A 23799-nucleotide genomic window follows, 5' to 3' on the forward strand; every position below is an offset into this window, starting at 1 on the left:
GAGGGTGGCCTGTGTACATAAGGCAGTTGTAACATTGCCTCAAGATTCCCATATTCACCAGCTGGACCGGAGAGTAAACCTGAAACTGACTTTTAGACATGCCAGAATAGTATAAGGAATTACTTTTTGACTTGATCAAAAAGGACCAATAGGGAGCCAAGTACTTAAAGGGAGTATAAGAGGGTGTAGTGCTTTAGTTTATTAGTGCTTACTTATAAGACACTTATCCTAGCTACTGCTGGGTTTTAGAAGGAAAATAGAGTGCTTACTTTGAGATTTGGAACAGTTCTAAGGGAAAAAGTGAAGAGCAGACTTTGTGGAGCCGGGAATAATTTAAACCTGATTATGCGCAAAAGAGGGTTTTAAGAGAAGGGGATCAAGGAGTTTGGAATTGACCCAAAATGGCCAATAAAACTACAGTTTCTAGGCAGTAACCACCACCACAGGTGCAGGCAAGGCTGTTCAGTGTTTACCACTGCCACTGATGAACACAGAGACTTCCCTTTAGCCCAAGCAAGCAATGGCCTCCAAGAAACTTACAAACAGTTCAGAACAGCAAATCTGTAACTGAACTTTTTTTTTTTTTAAAGATAGCAGAGATACACAAGTAGCAACAAGTTAGAACAGTGCAATAAATGACCCCACACTTGAGTGCTAGGCCAGAGACAGGTAAAATGCAAGTTTTAAGAAAAAAACAATTTTAAAATAAGTGCAGCACAGGAAATGCAGTAAACAGGCCCTAGATGTGTTCTAAATACAGTTCCTAATACAGATACCAAGTTTAGCAAGCTGGAAAATGACAAAAAGTAGGCAGCAATGCAGAAATCTTGACAAATAATCTGAAGAAAAATACTTAAAATCTCAAAAGTGGCTCCGTTCTTCTCTCAGCATTTTCTCCTCTTGGTGGGTGCTTCACCAACAGCCAACAAGCCTGAAAAGACACCAAAACCACGAGGCAATCGGGTTTTAACAGAGGGGGATCAAGGAGCTTGGAATTGACCCAAAATGGCCAATAAAATTACAGTTTCTAGGCAGTAACCACTCCCACAGGGGCAGGCAGGCTGTTCAGTGTTTACCACTGCCACTGATGAACACAGAGACTTCCCTTTAGCCCAAGCAAGCAATGGCCTCTAAGAAACTTACAAACAGTTCAGAACAGCAAATCTGTAACTGAACTTTTTTTTAAATTTCAGAAAGTGGGAAAAAAGCAAGATTTTTTTGTTTTGTTTAAAGATAGCAGAGATACACAAGTAGCAACAAGTAAGAACAGTGCAATGAATGACCCCACACTTGAGTGCTAGGCCAGAGACAGGTAAGATGCAAGTTTTAAGAAAAAAATGATTGTAAAATAAGTGCAACACAGGAAATGCAGTGAACAGGCTCTAGATGTGTTCTAAATACAGTTCCTAATACAGATATCAAGTTTAGCAAACTGGAAACGCCAAAAAGTAGGCGGCAATGCAGAAATCTTAACAAATAATCTGAAGAAAAATACTTAAAATCTCAAAAGTGGCTCCTTAAATACTTATGTACTTAATTATCTTAACAGTCTATTGAAGAGACTTGTCCCCACATTTAAAATACCCCTGACTACACAATAAACAAAACTGCTTTACTATACATAACATGCAGTTTTTATAATGAAATATTTTATACCTATACTGTAGTTTTACTTAGTTAATTTTTAAAGTGTGGAATATGCTCTAAAGTCCACACATGGGCATAACAAAGTTAACAAATGTCCAGTCTTTTTCAGTCAACTTTTTCTTATAAAGCCATATTTCACAAATGTGATTGATTTTTATAGTCTCCAATGTATTCACTAATTTCAGTGTTGCTGGTCATCTTCCTGTTCATCTCAATCTCCCAACACCAGACCCTGGTTCAAGTCCAAAGGTATTCTTGATTTTGTAGACACCTTTTTTCTCTCTCTCAAGCATTTTCTGTTGGAACACTGGAAAAGATTTTACTAGCAAGGTCTCGTTTATGAACCTTACTGTCAGAAACGCAGAGACCCTTCTGTTTGCTGGCACACTTTTTGTTGGCTAAACATTTTTATTCCTCCTTAGCCTGTTCTGCTTTAGAAATGTATTGGATCCTCCAGAAGAAAATATTCTGAAGCTAGCTGGATACAGCAGCTTGAATATCACACCTGCCACTTGACATTCTGTGAGTGCTGGGATATATTCTCTTCTCTCCTGCCTGGAGTACAGTGAATAATTATTTTCCACAAACACTATGCTGTCTCCAGTTTTTAATACTTTCCCTCCTGCCACAGTTTTGTCAGGATCATTTCTTTCAGCTGGTATGACTACATGATTAATAATACAGACATTTGCTGTTTCTCATGGCTGGATTTGGAACATACACAGTAAATACCCTTTTAGTTAACAAATCCTGCTGTGGAATGCCAACTATGAATTCAATTGCTTATTTGTGCTTTCATAAAATTGCCTGTTCTTTCCACTTTCTCTGATACAGCAGAAAATCTCAGGTTTTCTGTGCACACTCTTGTCTTCTAACTCTAACATTTTTAAAATTGCTCTTCAGAGAAGTTTCATACTCAGCCAGCCTTTTCTTCATTTCACCCTCTTATTTTTAGTTTTATCAGGTCATCTGAATAATTAATGCTTCTATACTTTTCAGCCTTTTAATCACATCTGAATATATTTGATTTTTTTCCCTCTAAATTACTGGAAACTATGTCTTGTACCAAAGTTGAAACTAACTGCCTTTTGCTGAACTATTACAGGATTCTACCCAGCTAGTGTTTTTTTTTTCTTCACCTTTTTCTGGTTTTATTTTCTTTCAGGTTCTTTAAATTTCTTGTTTGCTAGCATCCAGGCAGTGTGCTTACTAGCCAGTTACTGAATTTTACTCAAGCTGACAATATCACTGGCTCTTATTTAGCAGTTTATTTTTGTCACACTGAGAGAGACGGAATTAAGTTGCTGATCATTGTGTAGCCATCTTGGAAGTCAGTGTGCTATTATTCTTGTACATGGATAACTGGCTAATAGCTCCTGGTGACGCTGTTATGGGATGGCCCGGTAGCACCCCTTTCCTGTCCCTTCCCTTAGTTTTAGGCATGATATTCACTGTAAACTAGAAGATACCTTTTTTTACTGCCCCAAAAAAGAATTATCTTCTTAGAGGCAGAGTTTTCCCACAGCCATAGTAATCATTTTTGCCCATGGGAAGGACCCAAAAACTTATGGTTTTTGCATTTTAAGCATGGAAGCAGAAGTTGAATCCTTTCTCAGGCTTTTGGGCTTTCTTGTAACAACCATTTTCACTATCCCCTTTTCCTGCTCTCTGATAAGCATGCTTCAGTGGATAGTGAGATTCCACTGGCAGTAAAGACATTGCACCCTTACAGACCTTCTCCTTGTGTTGTATCCCTGTTAGTGGCCTCTGGCATGGTAGACCACTTCCATTATTGCATTACTAGGTTTCCTTTCCTGCCCCCAAGTGCGTCAAAGGTGCTGATGATGAGTTGCCCTGCACCAGGCTACGCTGCAAGTGTCCCCTCCAACCCACTAGCAAGTGGAATTCCAGGGAAGAGTTGTACATAATCCTGCTGAAGCTGAGAATGATCTGATCAGAATAAAGCCCCTCTCCTTTATGGGGTCACACAAATGGATGATAATGTTGTGGCACATGAACAAGCAGAATGGGGCTCATGTTGTACCTCTTGTACTGATTGTTGAGGCAGATATGTAGTTATTCACATTTTATGTAATTTAATTATTACCACTGATTGTCTAAATGTGTAACATCTAGTTAGTTAATGACATTGACAAATTAAAAAATGTAATACCATTTCCATAATTAGAGATGTAAAGCACTGTCCCTAGACCTTATAGGCAATTTATTATTCTCAGTGTATGTTAGTAGATTTAAAAGGAGTTTCAGTTATTTAAATAAAGGTACAACAGCAGTGCTGCAGTTTTGAATGTTCTCATAGTTTAAATTGCATGCTTTTTGCTTAGACCCACATTTGAAAAGCCTTACGTAAATTGCAGCATATTGCACAAAATGAAATGGGAGAATGTGCGTTCTTTTAAACACTGAGTTACAGCATGATGTTTTTAACAACTATTTTCAGAACTTTCCAGGTAGCAAGTGAGATAAGGCAAAATGATTACTACTGTTCTCTCCTTCAGATTGATGAAGCTGCGCTAAAAATAATTAAAATTGTTAGTAGATTTATGGATTGACTATTGTTTCCAGTAGCAGTCAAGAAGATGCCAGAGTAATTTTTGACTCTCAACTTTATTGGAGGTCTTTTGAGTCATGAAAACCATTAATCCTCATGGGTAGCTAAATTCCTTTATACCATGACTTCAGTAATTGCACTCTCCTCCCTGCCATCTCAGCATTAGTTCATAGATTAGTACTAGGCTTACTGCCCTTGTGAGCCATTTTAAGCCTAGCCAATTATCCCTTGTGAGACTCAAACCCTGCACCTTGTGTTTGTAAGGCAAACACCTTAACCATTAGGCCACCCTCCCAACTGTACCACCTTTTACATAAGATGTGAGATGCAAACCATTCTTTAATATGTAAACCTACATTTGTAAACAATATGTGCTTCGTGGTGGAATCTGTATCATACATTTGCTATAAATGGAGGTTTGCATGTATTTGTACATTCTATATTATTTACTGTAGAATGTTTGAATAAGTAGATTTGTAGAGCTGTTTGTTTTCCCCTTGTTGTTTTCTCCTGGGCAGAGCCTGAAAATGGTCAGTATGGACAATGCTCTACCCCATCAACAAATGCCAAAATAAATAAATTATACATGGGTCCCTTAACTCTGAGTTTTTGTAGGACCCCTCTGACTCTGTTCACCCTGTTTCTTACCATTAGCATTACTATTCGGCAGCTCAGGTCTTTCTCTGACTTGGGGCCCCAGTGATATTGATGTTTTGGTATCATCTTTGGCTGGTTTAGTTCTGCTAACATTCCATTCATTTCTTAATTCCCCTGAAAACGTCACAGCTCAACAGCTGTCTCTGTCCTGAGAAGTGAGACATCCTGTTTGTCTCAGACCATTACTTGCCCGTCATAACAGAGAACTATATTTTGTTAGAGAAGATATGTTTTGTGTTATTCCAACAAGCAAACCATACACAAAAGAATGACTCGGAGGTAGATTTCGGTTGAAGCATAAACTGGCTTATGAAAAGAGGAAAGAGGAATGTCTGTTTGCAGATTAAAATACCAGTGAATTGTTGCAAGATCTTTATGGACAGAATTAATAATAAACTCCTTACATATGTGAAATTAGAAATTCACTCCATATCCATAATGCAATGCTGCAAGAACTCAGACCTAGGCCAGTTATCAATTTGGGGGTAAGGCTGAGTGTTCAGCTTCATCTATTCCTGTGCATCCTATGGTGAGAAAACAATACGAGCAGGATAGACTTGCTGTGATGCATTCATAGGTGTTTACTAGGCCAACAACTACAAGGGCCTTTTTAAGCCTAGTCATGCATGCCAAAACTCTGATAAGTTCTGATACCTTTGATAAGTGTAAGCAGGGGCTTGGGAGATGAAGGGCCTGGGAGGCGAACCATTTACAGATTGCCTGTGTTCATTAGAGAGACAGGTGCCAAATGAGGGATGAATTTCCTTTTCCCATCCAGTTGTCCAGGTTGCACTTCAATAGAGTTGGGGAAACTCTGCTTCACATGGATGGGTTCCAGAGACAAGGTGGTCTCTGGGATACATACCTGTCTTTCTAGCAGGTCCTATTTATATCACAGGCAAGGTTTAAGTCTTTATAATGGATAATTCTGGTGCCATTTGTTTTGTGGGTATGCAGGAGGTCCATCAAAGTGAGGTTTGACAATGCCTTGTATGCCAGACATAGATCTCCCCTCAAAAGCCTATAGGAGACAGAATACAGGGATAGGGCCTTCAGGCAGTCTGTATAGGACATTTTACTTATGCCCTGTATTCTTTTAATGAGGAACCTCTGTACACATTCCAGTTGTTGGATATGCTTGGTTAGGTACATACCAACGAGGGCATTGTGTACTCAGTAATAGGTCTGATGAATGCCGAATACAGTGGAGCAATGACTTCCTTGGACTTAAATGCCATACCATTGTTTGTAAGTGTGCAACATAAAAGGATTTCCTTAATACTGTAGACACACGATGGTCAAAGGCTGTATTACTGTCTGTGTGTGTGTCCCAAGGTCCCTGACTACTGGCTCAACTCTGAGGGGTGTGTTGTCAATATGATGGTTACCAGGGATGGATGACTTCCCAAAGGCTACTATTATGCACTTCTTGGCATTTAGTTTTAGTCATGGTTCTGACACGAGTTGTTTATTTGGGTCAGCCCTTCCTGGAGAACATTTGTCTCAGTGTAGGATTCAATGACCGCTCCTAATTTGCAGTCATCTGCAAATTTAGTCAGCCAGAGGCCATTGACATTGGACTTGACTTGAGAGAAGTAAATGTCAAAAAGGAGCGGTCTAAAGATCAATCTCCGAGGTACTCCACTTGTGACTGGCCTCTTAACAGAAAGACTTTGCTGTAGGTGAGAACCATTATTGTAGCATCAAAGAGGAAAGATGTAAAACAAGAGTCTAAAGCTTGGTGGCAGATGTAACATTAAGCATGTAGAATGGATGGACATAGATACAGTAATCTATCTATTACTTTGGATATACATTTTTTTTTTTTTTTTTTTTTTTTTTTTTTAACTTTCTTGACAGAGGAAAAGGAAGCAGTGAAGAGACTTCACTGTCAACAAGAGGGTCGATCAAAGGGAACCTCTTTATGTGCAAGAGTGGAAGGGTACAGGTGAGGAGGTTCATTGGCCAGGTGGGTTACAAAACATGGGTATACAGTAGCAAGACATCACCCTCCCCCAAGGAAGATCACAGAAGATTTCAATATATATTTGAAACTACTCATAAGATGCAGGAAACACCCATGTAACTATAATAGGGAGTGAAACTTTAACAAAATAGACTGTTTTACAAATAGGTAAGTAACATGGAACAACAAAGCAATAGTAGCAGTTACACCATTGTAGTAAAGATACAGGGGCATCTTTAGGAAGATGTGAGATGTATTAAAGCATCGTGTCACCATGGTGATCAGTGAAAGAGTTTAGGATACTAAGGTGAAGCAGCAGTAGGCAAAGGTATAGAGAGATTTAAAGATGTCAGAGTATTAGGTCGGTGTGTAGACTGCTGTTAGGTAGCAGTCCTGAGACCGTGACCTGAGGTCTTTTTTCTGTTACTGAAAGGAGAGAAGTTAGAAGTGGTCTCAAGCAACGTTCTGACCAAAGAAAAGCATCGGAAACACCAAAGTGCGTTTAAGGACTTGAAGGAAGATAAATGTGATAAGTAGCAGTTTTAGTGAACTTTAAGTTGCATGCTGTGTTTTGCCCTTCATAGTATAATGACAGCCCATCATAAAATGAGCAGGTGCTTCATTGCATATTCACTTGAAAGGACTTGGAGGATCATACACAGTAAATGTCCAAAGCACTAGTGTACATGCATCATTGACCTGTTTGATCATGGCAACATCAAAGAATATTGTAAAGTCAGGTTTGTCTGGCTTGTTTGCATGTGTATAACAAATTTGTAGGGCTAACGAGAGAGTAAGATTCCCCTTCCACAGCTGAAAGTGGCTAACAAAAAAATGTAATGGTTTGGTAGTAATCGGACTTTTTTTGTCAGTTCCCTTGTTTCCCAGAAGACTTCTGGGTAGCAGTGTTAACTGGATGGAAGAAATCATCACACAGCAGCTGACACATCTGCTGTAGCATGTTACATCATTGCCGCTGTGTGCTCTGTACCTGTGTGCTCGTCAACATTGCTTTCTCATTTACTTGTGATTCCATTGACTGTATTGCTTTACGTAAGTAACACTGTAGCATCAATCAAGTCACATTGCTGGTTGTGTTCTACAGGCATGCAGTTCTTGGTCTCTCATTTGGTGTATAACACACAGTTCTACCTAGCAGACATATTGAAAATAGAAAAATGCTCTAATTAAACAAGTGAAACAGAAAAAAAAACCTACCTCAAATACAAAAGTCAGTGACTGGCTTCCTAAGTCCAGCAAACACAGATCCATATATGTGGGCTTGTGCCTTATCTTTGTATGTAGTAGACAGCACAGTTTGTCAGTGTGAATCATGAGTCCTGTTCTGTTGAGTCTTTCATAACACAATATAACATTAAAAAAAAAATGATGCCTTATTTTACCATAATGCAATGTATTGCATAAGGACATGTTAATATGCATTCTGATGTATGTGTAACTGTTGGTTCTTAATGGAATCGCACAATACTCAAGGTGGTTGCGCACTTTGATTTTTTTATGGTATATTGCATTGTGTTGTGACCCAAACAGCATTGTGGTCTTTTTGTTCTTTAGCCCTAAGCTGCATTAATAATTCATTTATTACACGGGGGGATTGCCTTTTTGTGTGCTTCTTGGTGTCCTGTCTAGCAGCAGCATGAAGGTGAACTGCATAAGCAGTTATGTACCTGAATCTTATCTGAACTGCACGATTATATCTATTATAACCTAGTTTTCAATTGCTATGCTTTATGTATTTATGTAGAAGTTGTGGTGCTTCGGTTGTACTGCCACACACTGCTTTGGAAGCCTGGAGAGGATACTTTTCATTATGTTTGAGATGCACTGGGCATTACAGTGCAAAGTACAGATATTAGGCCTAGTGTAATCTACTGCTAGTTAGTGTGAGATTATTTATGAGCCATAGCCATTGTCTTAAAAGAAGAATATTCCTAATTGTCATCTTCCTTTGCACTGACAGCATTGTTCTGTTCTTCTGTGTTTCCTGACTGTATGTTTATTTTTATGAAACGTGGGTTGTTTTGTTAGTGTTGTATTTGGCAGGGCTGTACTGAATTACTGTAGATGAGTACTCTGTCATTGACTGTACTTAAGGGTGTGCTTGATTTCTTGGAAAATTAGTTTATTAGCATAGGTGTATAAGTAAATACTAGGCTAGCTGCCTTGCAGGCCTTTTTAAGAATATCTAATTTCTCTTTTGTGCTCAAATTAACCTGTCTCATTTGGTGTTTGATTGGCCTAGTGGGAGTAACTGGGATCATAATACAGATAATTTGGCTGGGACCCAAGTATTTTAAAGTTGTTTCTGTCCATTAGTTGTACAGGAGACAATCCTGAGCTTAATTTTCTGTTTCCCATCTATAGATCCAAGTTGTTGAATATGGACAGGAATGAGCTTTGTTTTATGTGGATAATGAGTCCATTTCAGAACAGTGGTATCCTCTGTAAGATGTGCATGTCCCTCCAAAGTGTTCTGTTGATATTGCAGAAGAGGCTTGGATCCGTAGACTGAATATTTATGATGCCCTTTGACTTGCTGCCATACATTAAATCTGTCAGCATTGGGTCTGAGGATGCCATAGCCCACTAAAAAAAGAAAAGGTACTGGGGAGGCACCATGCTGAACCCAGTACACACACACTCGCATGCACGCGTATACTTTTTTACAAATCTTAGATTGCATATCCTTGGAAAAGGAGAATTGCGAGTATTCCCTCTTCTCCAAAGTAAACAAGATGAAGGGTGTTTGGGGGTGCAGAGGGTTGCCTTCCTACAGCAACATTGCTCTTGTCTTGCCTTTTGCTGTATTGTGTAGATTAATGTATATGGCCATTCTTAAGTCTGTTGTGCATTTTGTTGTGGACAGTTTCCCTAAATGAGGCTGTAACCATCTGTGACTTTAACCTGTGAGGTATACTTCAGGGAAATAGCTTTCCATGAGTTCAGGTTGACCTGTATTTAGCTATGATTAGGAAGCTATGAATTTCATTACATATACCAGTATGACGTGTGGGGTTATAATGTACTAATATATAATAATTTACTGTATACAACTGTCTGGGTCTGAGCAACAGTAATACAAGAGGCATGTAGTAATCTGTCTTTGAAAGTCTACTCACCTGTTGTTTCCTTAAAAAGAACCCAAGGACTTTCCCAGTGAACAAAAATAGGTAAATGTGTAATATTTGTTGAGATTTTGCAAGATCATCCCTGTCTGTTCTATTACTACAGCATTGGGTTGCCCTGAGTTAACATATTGTCTTTTTCTTTCTAGTTATCCCAGATACCCTGCGAGTGACAGCAGTGCCTCAGACATTAAGCAAGATTGAAGGAGATTCTGTGGAGCTAAAGTGCGATGTGTCAAAAACAACAACAGAACACACCCATTTGTCAGTTTCTTGGTACATTCAGAAAGGGAGTCAGAAAATGGAAGTCCTTTCGCTGTCCAGAGATTTCATTTTGGGTTCTGGAAGCTCCTTCACACCAAGGCACCTCTCTGGAGATATCCGCTTGGATAAGATTGGTGAAACATCATACAAACTGACTATTTATAAACTACTGCCATCAGATCAGGGAGATTTCTTCTGTGAGGGTGTTGAATGGATTCAGGATCCTGATAATAGCTGGTTTGCAGTAACAAAAAACATTTCGGAAAAGATATCAGTAAATGTGCAAGCTACAGGTAGGAGACTGCTTTGCTTATAAATGAAAGAATGTGAACTACTGCAGTGGCTGTGTAAAACACTATCATGGTTACTTTTGCCCAGCCATGATTATTATTTTATCTATTTTTGGATTTAAATGAAAACGGTACTGCTTGTGTTCTTGCTTATCTAAGAAATGCACCTGCCATGGACAGGTATAATACCATTTGCAAAATGTCCATTTCTGTCAGGTGCAGCCAGTCATAACTGGTATTAGAATACTGTTAACTAATAATGGAATTGCCACAGGATACTTATTAGGCTTCTCTTTCTGCACCCACCCATGCCATTCATTACAAGCGGAGAGTAGATCCCGTGTTGTTAGATGCATATTTAAATAGAGACCCTGCCATCACTTTGCGATTAGAACATATCATCAAACACCAGAGCAAAACAGAACTAAGCAGAAAACTGAAAATGCTAATAAAAAAGCACTCCACTTAAAATGGAGTGAAAATTTTACTTTTACAAGTGCTTTCGTCTAAAAATATACAGACTTCACCAGAGAAAGTATTCTCTACCTAAATCACTGCAGCTTTTATGTACAAATTTAAAAATTCATCTGGTTGAGACTCCACCAATGAGAATGTCAGCCTTTCAAAACAAATGTATAATTCAAAGCAGTTTTAGATTATGCTGGTTCAACTCAGAATGTGACTTGTATTAAGGGAGCCTGAGGGTATGGTCAGTATGCTTGTAGATAAAGGGATACAACAAAGATATGGTGTCTACATTTATTACTGAAATTGTTCTGAACAGGATACACCTTGATCTATCCTAAGGAAGGGTGTTTGTAACAAGATTGGACATAAAAAATACCTTTGTCAAAAATACTTTTATGCTTTTGCTCTTAATCCATTTGTAGATGGTTCGCTGTAAAATATTTTGACTAACACTGCAAGGTAGTACTTGGCAACAGTAAACTGTGCAGAGTTCTATGTTACCCCCCATCCAAAAAAAATGTATTCATAAACATGATATGAAACTGAAAACAGCTTCTTGAAACAGGTAAAAAAAAATAAACTTACAAAAGCTAACAACATAATGGAACATATGTATATCGTGAGACCTACATGAGAGCTGCCCTAGTGGGATTAACATGGTTATCAGTGTAAATAAATAAAAGAATAAATACAACATAGTCTGAGTGCATTTTTAAACCACACAATTAAGTCTCCTGGGACAAGAGCTATTACACTTGTAATGTTACAAGAGTGGTGTATACTGCAACTTTCTGCCTTCCCTGTGACGACTTTTACGTTGGGAAAATAGTCAGGAAGCCGTCCACTAGACTGTATGAATATGTACATAATAATGAATAAAAATAGAAGCAGTGCTTTTTATAAACACAGCACTGTATGCTGTAATTTAAAAAATAAAATGTGTGTTCAGTAAATCAGGTGAAGCCAAATTCGGGAGGAGGGATTCAACATCCCCTTTGAACAGTGAGAATTTTATTGGCAACTTAGGCTTCAGGTGGATAGACTTCACAGGACTTGATGAGCAGTTGAGTTAATCTGGTGTAATTAAACTAAGACCTTTAAGATAGTGTAGTGGTTTTCACAGCAGTTGTGTTCTCCTTCAGAGCATACGTACAGAATTAATAAGTTGTTTTTGTCAGTAACAATATCTTACAGCTTTTGTTGCATACCATATTACATTGCTACCTTTGTAAAGCTGCTATTTATATGTGTAATCTGTTATTAAAAGTTTTATTTTATGTAATGTTGTAAATATCATTTTTTGATTGGCTGGTGTTCTTACTGGTGGCCTACCACCCGCGTGACCCTTTGAACTTGTATATAAATGTTGCAGTGATCTTGGGAAGGTTTTTGTCTAATGAAATCTGTATTGTTTTACATGAAAGTTCTCATTATTTTTGCTCAAAATTAGGTAGAAACAGATCAGAAGGTACCACAGAAACAAACCTGTGCACAAGTAGTTTACTTTCTGTGGTAATTGTTTAAAACTATTTTTAAAAGACAGACTTTCCACAGCACAATAAAAGGAAAACAGTTTCATATCAGTACAACCAATAACACATTTCCTGAGCCTTATAGGGCACACAATTTTGGATGTAGAAAACATTTCGCAGTATGTGCTTTGGAAGAATTATGTGAGAATGTGGTAGATCAAGTTAATATTGCCACGTTTGTGTTTTAAAGATTTTCTTACTAGCTTTCTGTGTTGCAGGTAGAACGTATAAACACTCTTAACCTGCTGTATAATGAGGAATTAGGGCAGAATGAACTCTGTAGAATGTGTCTTCTCACTTCTGTCTCCCAGCACTGGCTACTGCAAGGAGGGCCCTGCTGTCTTTTCCTTTTGTGTTAACTAAGCCTAATTTCTCTGTCTCTGCAGCAAATAGTGGGTGTCTATAAAGCATAAGTTATGAGTAACTCAGTATGAACCCTCCCATATTGATTGAAAAAAATACTGAAGCAATTGTTTGTTTCTGTTCTCCGTCAGCTGTTCAAGTAATAATAGAGACCCCTCAAAAAAGCAATAGCTAGGTGTTACAGCTCTTCAAAAAAAGACTCTCTCCTCTAATTTGAGGAGAAAAAATCCTCTGAATGGCTCCACAATCAATCTGGTGCCTTGTTGTGTACTCTTAAGTCTTTTCTCCAAGTTGAAGAAATGGACTCTCTGAGGAGCTCAGGAAAAGGAAAGTTATTTTTCTGGATAACTGTAGAAAACCACTTGCTACAAATGTAACAAGTAGGTTGTTAAATTCTGAACACCACTCGCATAGTGCTTCAGCCCTGACTGCAAGTGCAGTAGTGGTATTCAAAACACAATTCAGGTACTCTGAAACACAAATTGCCAAGGATCACATCCCCCTAATAGCTTGCACCCTGGGTGACTGCCACCTTTATCCTACCCTAGCTAAACTTTTACCCCTCAATGCACATGACCTGTTGAGTCTGTCAAAATACAAGTTAAAGCCATATACAATAAAACAAGTAATAGCAATGACCTGGGATAAATCCTTATTCCTTATAAGTAATGATCTCTCATAAGTGGGAATAAGTAAATAGGTGAAGCAGACTGATATAATGAAAGGAAGTCACATAATGCATGACTAGTTTATAACTGGCTTTAGGTCACATGTCTAAATTAATTGTTTTTCCTAAAGAAAAGAAACATTATGAAATTGAAAGGTTTGGCCTAACAAAATGGAGGAAATGTAAAAAAAAGAGGAGGATACATGTAACTCACTGAAAAAGGCTTGTTTTGTGTTTACTAAAATTACTTACTAGGTCACTGATGAGCTCATCAACTCTAGTATTGACAGCGTAAGATACAGCAGAATAAAGCAGGAGTGCAAAAATATGGAACTGTACACACATTCTTGACATGAGGCTGGCATTGGCTTTTAATGGTTTGTTTGTTGAAGGTGACATTCTATGAAATTTGTGCAAACCCAGTCTAGTCATAATATGAATATGAGCATGGCCCACATGCTTCGAACTTAGTAAACATAACACATTTTGGAATTTGTCATGAGGGATTATAGTGGCTTTACATGGGACTAGAACAGTAGTAAGGAGTAAGAGGGGTTGGTAACTCAGAGTCAAACAGCATATAATGGGCATAATAATCGCACAACTTTTAACCCCCCCCCCCCCACCAATAAAAATCTTTCTGTAGCTGTCAGTAGCTCCAAAGAAAGTTTCAAGCTAAATTAAGGGTAAAAATCTATTTTGACACTTCAGCTAATGACTGTGACGAAGTACTGTTTGGTAACTGGACAGTATACTGGTCAGTTGACCTTTTTCAGCCACAATCTTGGCTTTGGAGAGTATGACAGACAATTTCTGTGTGGTATACAAAGAGTAGACATGATTTTACAAATTCTAAATGTTAAAAACAGATTGAAACATGCCCAAGTACCCATGATAACTTTGACACAGTTGCTTAATGGGTAAGTTTAACTTGGACAGTATCACAGAAACATGTGCAAACAGGTTCTTTAATCAGAAGCTCTTTCAATATAACCTTTGAAGCTATTCAAAGTTTGTAATTTCCTCACTTTATTTAGAAGATGATACTGTTGAACTGGCACCAACTTGGAGAGAATGCTTTCATCTAATGCTGTTTTGAAGCACAACCTGCCTCTAAGTGGGTATACTTGTTCTCTGTGACATAACTTTCCTTTTAAGGGTTGGGAGTATCTCAGGCTTACTTATTTTAAATAGCATTGTACTTTGTAGTAAGGCAGTTATGTTATGCACTGGTTGCTTGTTGAAACCCTTGAGGAGGTCACAGTGATGACTACATCCATCTGCCGAAAGGATAAATCTACATACTTTATTTTTCAACCACCTGAAGCTTTTGAGTGTATTAGGGCTAACGTGATGTTAACAGAGAGGTAGGCTGTACTTAGTTTTGGGCAAGAAAACATTTTTTATCAAAGCACCACAGACAACTAGTGAGATAATATGAGAAATCTTGTAACAGCTTTTAGGATATTGAGTACATTATTAACAATGATGTCCGTATGTGTTGCAAAAGTTAAGGTATAATTGAGGATGTCACCAATATATTGTTTTTGTTACATCCGGGATAATATTGATCCAGTTATCTTTAAGTAAGTAGGATGGATAGGTTAATAGTAAAAGATGCAGTCTGCATGTAATAGTTAAGGTCTTTGTCTTCCATGCACAACATACAAGGTTTGATCCTGACCTGTGGCTGATTTGCATGTTTTCCCTCTATCTCAAAAAACATGCAGATGGAGTCATGGACTGCAGGTCAGACTCTAGGTGGTGCATATAGACTAAGCTCCTTTAGGTATCAGTTTTGGTGCACAGTATGCTCTAAAGAGGCAAAAGTAGATCACAGACTGCACACTGTGTCAGAGCTAGACACTCAATAAAATTAAAATAAACATTGGTATAAAAATTGGCTTTAGGTGATTTGGTCACGTTAAGTAATATTGCCAAAAATAGGAATGGATATTTGCCAATGATAACTGAGTTACAGGCTCAGTCTGCTCTAACATACAGCAAGGACCATGCTAACAGTGGGAGGGCTCTGTGTGCCTGCCATAAAGTCCATCAGTATCCAGGTCAGTTAGCTATTGGCTTTTGATGTCCAGTTGCCCACCTTGCGTTACCTGGGATAGCTTTTTTGAGTGAAAGCTGGGTATAAGAACAGTCAGCCTGCTAAACATGAACTGAACATTACTACATATAGTATAGGTTCACTGACTGGATGCAGTTGGGAAGTGGATGACATGATGGTGAGAAGGATGGGCATCCTCTGTATCCAGGAGACAAGATGGAAGGGCAGTGCAGCAAAGCCACTTGGCTTCGGATCCAGAGACTACCACTCAGGGTGCGGACAGACTATAAATGGTGTGGGAACTGTGATGAGAGAAAGGCTTCCAAAGACCGTGAGGGATGTCATCAGAATTAATGACAAGACTCATAGCAGTCAGACTCCAGTGTAAGAATAGGAAAGTCTTCATAAAATCAGCCTGCACCCCACAGCAGGGCTGTGATAGCAAGGAGAAGAATGCATTTAGATAGCAGTTGCAGGCCTATTAGATGTGTTGGTAATGGGGGACCTGAATGCTCATATCTGGTCTGACAGAACAGGATACAAGGACTGCCTGTGTCCACATGGGTGAGGCAGCAATAATAAAGAAAGAGAGGCCATTCTAGACTTCTGTCTGAAAAATGGCTTGATGGTGGCCTACATATGGTTCTACAAGAGAGATGGTCACAAGAATGGCCAACTTGCAACTCAGCCTGACTACTTCCTAGTAAGGAAAGGGCATTGGGTAGAAGCAGCGATTGCAAAGTCATCACCAGTGAATCAGCTGCCTCACATGATAAACCACTGGTAACCACAGTCAGCCACAGGTAACAAATCTGCTGTATGCAGTCATTGTGGCATTACAAGCAAACTCTGGACAGGAACTTCCACAAATGATAGAGGAATGGTATGCAAAGCTGAAGGCACATGAGGTAAAACTGAGTCTGAGTTCATATAAGACAGCTGATATAGCAACAAATGGGGGAAATCAGAAGAAGGTGAAAAATTGAGATAGAAGGGAAATAGTGGAACAGGTCTCCAACCTCATGTATCTGTGAAAGATGGTTGTGGAGAAGGGAAATCTGCATGATGAAGTCAATCACCCCGGGGGGGGGGGGGGCTGCAGTCACCTGGCACAAAGTATCAAGGATAGCGTGTAACAAAAAAAGGTAGTATGCTACAGAAGAATGTGAAAGAAACTAATATTTCCAACACCTTACTTTATAGTGTGACTAGTACTACTGTATGGTACAGAAACCTGGGAAGTGAAGGCAGAGCAGTTGAGAAAGCTACAGGTGATGGACATGAAGTGCCTGAGATGAGTGGTGAGATGCACAGTGTAGGACAGACAAAGAAATGAGGACATCACAGCAGAAGCCAAAGCAGATTTAATTGCAGAAAAAATCAAAGAGAATAGATTAAGTTGGTTCATGTGTATGTGCAGGAGAGCAGAAGACAATTTGGGGAAGATGCCCAAGGATTCCCACTCCTCATTTCTTGATGCACTGGAAAATATTAAGGTATAACCTAACACCCTAATAATGGGCGATTTCAACTACCCCACCATTAACTGGAAAAACTACTCATGTACCAACTCTTTTGCTCAACATTTTCTGGAATTCATAAAATCCAACGCCTTGGATCAACTTATCCACACCCCCACCAGGGGCAGCAATGTCCTAGACCTGGTCATTACCAACTTGGGCAACCGGTGTTCCACACCAGAGGTCAGTGCCTCGTTGGTCAGATCCAACCACAAGCTAATCACCCTAGACATCCACATCCCTCCCCCACCCCTCATTAGGGAAACCACCATAAAAAATTTCTCCAAAGCCAACTTCACGCTTTTTAAGACAGAAATGGCAAACTTCACGATGCCCATGCAGATAGAGATACGAGTGCTGAATCCTAAACAAATGCATTTTATAAGCACTTACACAAGTGCATGGATTTATGAAATCCCTAACAGAAACAAGATGCTGTCCTCCAAAAAAAGGAAACCAATATGGTGGTCCCCTGCCATAAACAAACTCTACAACAGAAGAAAGAAACTGTTGCAAAAAAGAATAAAATCCATGATTGGAGGAACTCCCTGGTCAGCCTCAGTAAGAAGCTGAGATCCCTCATAAAATCCTCCAAAGCTAGTTAAGAAAACAAAATTGCCACTGATTCTAAAGACAACCACAAAGCATTCTATAGCTATGTCAAGAATCTCAATGGCAACACTCGGATCTGCTCTGAGTTACAGCACAATGGCACTAAATATACAGAACCAACTGATATTGCCAACATCCTGGCAGATAGGTTCAGTGCCAACTTTACCCCTCTCTCACCCCCTAAAGAGCCCATCTCTATACTGGAAGAATGCAAATGTCCTGCAGTCACGGCTGCACAGGTAAAAGCCACACTCTCCAAAGCCAAGAACACAGCATCCATGAGACCTGACAACATCCCAGGCTACGTTCTATACGAACTACAGAATGAACTGGCACCCCACTTAAGTACCATGTTCAGTCATAGCCTTACTTTAGGCTTTGTGCCCACTGAATGGCGCACAGCGATGGTCATCCCACTCCACAAAGGGGGAGCCACCACAGACCTTGGGAACTACCACCCGATTAGCTTGACAAGCCTGGTCTGCAAGGCTATGGAATGTATCATCATGGAACTTATAAACAATGACATTGGTAATCTCCAAACTCTGGACCCCACCCAGTTCGGGTTTGTAAAAGGCAGATCATGTCTCCTAAACCTGATAGACTTTAAAGCCGTTATCAAAGCCATAGATGAGGGTAAGGTGGTTCACACAGCCTATCTAGCTCTTGCCAAGGCTGTTGACACCATCCCCCACTCTGGAATTATAGATAAGCTCACTAAACTAGGTATAAATCCCTATGTCAGAAGATGGGTTGCCAACTGGCTCACTGACAAAACCCTCACTGTGAAAGTACCAGACTCCAAATCCGACTTCAGACCAGAGAAGTGGAGTACCACATTGTTCAGTCCTGGGTCCCTCTCCTGTTTGGTATCTACTTCTCTGAAGTAAAGTCTAACACAGGTTTTTGGATAACGAAGTTCGCAGATGACTGCAAACTAGGAGCCATAATTGAAACTCCTAACGATGTGGACATCCTACAAAAGGGCCTCACTGAGACAGATGCCTGGTGTCAAAGCCATGGCCTCAAGCTCAATGCCAAAAAGTGCATTGTCATCCTTTTTGATAAAAACTCTGTCCCCATGAACTATCACATAGGTGATAGTCTACTTAACACCAAAAGTGTAATAAGAGACCTTGGGACACAGGTGGACAGTAATCTCTCCTTTGATAATCGCATCGCCTCAGTAGTCAGGAAATCCTTCTATGTGGCACACCTCATCACAAAACGTTTCTCATCCAGGAAAAAAGAGGTCATTGTTCCCCTCTACTCATCACTATTTAGACCCATTATAGAATACAGTGCCCCTTTTGGTATGTACCTCACAAGACTTCTACTGATCTACAACAACTGGAAAGGCTGCAGAAATACCTCACAAAGAGGATTACCATCCTCAAACAGATGCCCTATGCAGACCATCTCAAAAAACTCCAGCTTTACTCCGTCGTATATCACCTACTCAGAGGCAATCTCTGCCGAAAAAAACAAAGCTATGTTAAACCCAGAGCTGTTGGACATGCTCCACTTAAAGAAATCCCAATCCCTCCGAGCTACACGCTCTAGGGACCTAAACCTTGTCACAACAATAAACAGAACATACTGGCGGGATAGAGTCCTGTCCCAGAGACTTCCCATACTCTGGAACAAACTACCTATCTATATCAAAAAAAGCTCATTAGCACTCTTGAAGAAAAATTTTGATGATTGGATGGGAGGAAATTCACCCCAGGGAGCACTTCTGTGGCTCTGCTCGACAGGAGCACAGGAAAATAATTTTCTTGGGTGGCGAAAGCCAAGGGTACCTTTTTGGCTAGGCTTAGGCTAGGCTTAGGGCCCAATATCCCAGTACCTACCTATTAACCTGTGATTTAGGGCAGACTGAATGAAAACAAGTAGGGTGCCCAACAAAGAGACAGATGGATTGTGGGAAAGAAGACCTTTAACAATCCGGCATGACTGTCAAAGAAGGTAATAGAGTGGCACTGAACTGAGATAAATGGCCACAGTTGACACCGCACCCCAACCACATGTAGAAAAATGGGGGGAAAAGGGGGTGGTGGTTGATGGTGAATGACGGTGGTGTATAAATTAACTTTTGCAATGAGACTGGATTTGTTGGGGTTCTTTACCAGTCCGTTGCTATATATACAATTTGAAATACTTTGGAAAGGCAAGACCTACCTTTTATGACTACTTTGATTTACTATTTAAATTCACAACCACTCAAGGTTTAGAGAGAAAAAAAATATGAAGTCACGAGAGGCTTAACTTTGCTTACCCAGTAGAGACCGTAGTGTTTGGTACCTAAAACTATCTGTGCATAGAGAAGCACTGAATCTTCAAACAATGTTAATTTCCTCACTATTAAGAGATGAACTCTTCATCAAATACAGTATGATGAATAAAAAAGTATTATGTATATTATTTCTGTTTACATTTGAAAACAAGATAAAAACAAAAACAAAAAAAATTCATTTAAAGTTGAACCAGAAATTGGTAAACTGTTCAACAAAGGAGGCAGTCACTGTTTTAATAAAAAGTAAACTAATATGGTAGAAATAAGAGTACAGCTAGATTGCCTTGAAAAGTAGTAATGCCACTGTTTCAAAACATGAACTGAGAACTTTATTTGTGCATTAATTAGGGCTAAGCTGGCAAACACATGGATATGTTAGCGTTATTGATATATTTGTTGTGTTTCTTCCCCAACAGCAAAAGAAACAGCTCTGCTGTTTAACATCTCCAGTACATTTTTATGTGCAAAGAGTACCTTGTGTGATTTGAAAGCTCTGGGATGATAGGCTTGGGGTGTGCCCAGTGCCTGTCTTCACAATCCCATGAGAGCGAAGACAAAATGTGTCTTTTAATCTCTCATTCTGTATGCACACCGGCAAGGTAGTGAGCAAAGCTTCTTCACATTTTGTTGGTATAGCATTAACAATGTTTTGAACATTAAAATAAATGCTCAACATTTACAGTGAGCTGTTATATGTTGCTTATTGGAGGCCATCCGATAGCAGCAAGCCTGAAGAGATTATGGCAAAACCTAATAGCTCCCTTTGGTGATAAAGGCCTCTTTATTCACAGTATGTCTGCTTGTCTAATGCATTTAGATGACTAGTTAATGTTAGTTTTGTAAAATTATGTGCATCACTTTAGCTCACTGTGCTCTCAGAGAAAAGCACATAAATCAGCATGTCACATTCCAGCAAAGTTATAACTGGGACCAGTGTGCTAAGTACATGTGCCTCGTCTTTTCCCTTGGTTGCTTCAAACAAAGCAAATCACTTAGCAGGCCATTACAAAAACATTCATGTAGATTTCCTTGTACAGCTGATTGATTCAAATTATGAGATTGCATTTATTTTTATTCCTAACTTGACAATACAGCCCATTTATTTAAATTATGGGATAATGTTTACTTTTTAACCTGCCTTTTATGCCAATGGTCTTAGTACCCACTTTTTAAATGGTTGTGCTTTTGTTCAAAGACTGTTTAGCTTTCACATTGACTTCCTATTTAGCATTGCACAGCTCAGAAAATCAGCACGCATATAGTACTCAGTGCTAGAAGTAGTAACACTGCAGAAAAGCCATAAGTAAATAAAGTGGTAATGTCTGCGGCCCTATCATCTGAAGAGTGATTTGTCAAGGAGGCACACCTGTTATAGACATTCTGTAGTATTTCTAAATTAACAGAAGCACAAGTTATACTATGCATTAGGAACTTTGTAACCCTGTGTAGGATTTCAGAAAATGTCAATAAGTTGGTGGGTTATATACTTAAGTTTTGTGCTACCACAGGGTGCTGTAATTCTTTCACTTAATGCCCTCTCACTTTCACCATTTGGTTAAGTTTAATTATACTCTTTATCACAAAACAGTCTGTGAAACTGATTTTAGGAAGGAAACAACACTAAAAATACCCAAGATAAAATAGGAATGAAACAAGAATGACTATAGGCTTTCTATCCTAATGTCAGCACTCAAAATACCAAGCATCAACAAGCTGAAAGAAAGGATTGAAAATCTAGAAGAGCGAATCTCAATGACTGCTCTTCTCCTTTAAACTTATTTTTTTTGGGGGGAGGCAAGGACCCCTGCACCCCTGATGTGAGGGGCAAGCTGCCCGCACCCCCTGAAGTTGTATGCACTAACTCTGAGATCACCATACTTCAGAGAAAAGGAAATATTCCAAGAAATGGCAATCTCAGACTTGGTGTGTGCAAGTCTGTTTTTTTGGCCATTCAGTCTCTGTGGTTCGAGACTCAATGTAGTGGTTCCCGACTTTTAAAATGGTTGCTATGACTACAACACTGGGTCCCTCCTTGATGGTTCATTAAATAGGTTCATCCTCTCTGTTCGCATTTTCAGCTTTTTTAAAAGAATCTTTTGTGCTTGTGGCTGTTTACATTCCTTCAGAAGAGGATGTTTTCGCAGACTCACTAAACTGGTCTGTGGAAGACTTTCACAAATGAATGTTAAAAAGAGCATTTTTCCTGGACATAGTCTACTGGTGAAGTACTCATCAAACAGATCTTTTTACCTCCTACCAGAACAGACATCTCAAGCTGTTCTGTGCCAGGACACCTTGTCTCCAGGCTTGTTGAGCAGATGCCATGTCCTTCAACTGTTGGGAGTGAGTTCCTTTATGCCTCCTCCCTCCCCCTGATCCCAAAGGTTCTCCTGAAGATCCAAAGGGACAAACCAGAAGTCTTGCTAGTGATTCCCTTCATTCCCAAACAAAATCGGTTCCCCCTTTTCCACCTGCCAGGGGCCATCACTACAAGCTACCTCACAAAGTGGACTTGCTTGCACAGAAAAAGGGCTGTCAGATCCAGCCCAACCTGCATGCCCTCAACTTGAATCTTTGGGGGATAGAATTTGAATCCCTTTTAGATGCGATTTTCAGAGGATGGGCTCCAGGAGATGAGAAAACCTACCACTAGAAAATCTTACATCTCCAAGTGGAAAAGATTTTCAATCTGATGTCTCAAGAAGAATGAGGACGCCTGTGTGAGTTACTCAAAAGCAGATTAGCCTATTCCTCTATCAAGGCACAGTTGTCTGCTGTTTCTGCCTGCATGCCTTTAAACCCACCCTTACTTTCCAGACTTGAAATCAAACAGTTTTTAAACAGAGTCCTTCACATGAACTCCTTTTGAACCAGCAGCCTCTGCCTCATATAAATTCTAGAAAACAGTAATGGTTGCTGTTACCTTTCCCAAAAGAGTTTTTGAGGTACTAATGGCCATTCTTCCTTTCCTTGTCTTCCATTAAGGATAAGGTCTCCTTAAGGCTAAACCCTCTTTTATGCCAAAAGTAGTAAATAAAGTGTCACTCAAACAGGCTATCAAGTTTGCCTACCTTCTTTCCTAATCCACAGAGTGGGGTGAAAGACTCCTCCATTCCCTAGATGTGCTCATACAGCAGACATTCTACTGAGACAAGACAAAAGCTCTCAGGAAATCTCTTTGCCTCCTTTCAGGAATGTAACCATACAGACCATCTACAGCTGGATTTCTAAATCCATTTCTTTCTGTTAATACCTTCTGCAGCAAGTCCCTGTTTTCACCTTTAAAGGACCATTCCACCAGAGCAGTCTTTTTGTTTGTAGCCTTCTCCATAGACATAGACTCCAGATCTATTCGGAGGCTAGCACCTGGTCTTCAATTCACATCTTTACCAGACACTACAGTGCGGACACATTTTCCAGATGTAGGACTTCTTTTGCCAGATCTGTCTTGCTTGGATTGTGGTAGATAGCTCTCCTGTCTTTAGCCCATCCACCCTCTTGCACATAACAAGCTCACAGCACACAAACCCACATATGTGGCGGTACTTGCTAGAAGCCTACCTAAAGATCACAGACCTCCCAACCCAAGCACAAACCTACTGAACACACCGCAGACCCAACAGAATCCACTACACATAATAATACACACAACAGTGTCTCAGCCTATAAGCCCCTAAGACAAAATGCCTCAAAACCAAATGTCTCAATCACAGTGACTCCATAGTGAGACACACAGA

At 39.6% G+C, this 23799-nt stretch overlaps 1 protein-coding gene across 1 annotated transcript in view; it reads left to right on the top strand.

Moving 5' to 3' along the window:
* IGSF3 (immunoglobulin superfamily member 3) overlaps positions 1-23799 on the top strand; it is a 1951941-nt gene that overhangs the window by 1092096 nt on the left and 836046 nt on the right. Inside the window, exon 3 of the mRNA XM_044071533.1 lies at positions 10138-10545. Within this exon, the coding sequence (XP_043927468.1) occupies positions 10138-10545 (408 nt within the window). The remainder of the gene's footprint in view (positions 1-10137; positions 10546-23799) is intronic.

The sequence above is a fragment of the Protopterus annectens genome, chromosome 5.part0, assembly GCF_019279795.1.
Source record: "Protopterus annectens isolate FY-2018-M chromosome 5.part0, PAN1.0, whole genome shotgun sequence".
Taxonomy (NCBI): Eukaryota; Metazoa; Chordata; order Ceratodontiformes; family Protopteridae; genus Protopterus; species Protopterus annectens.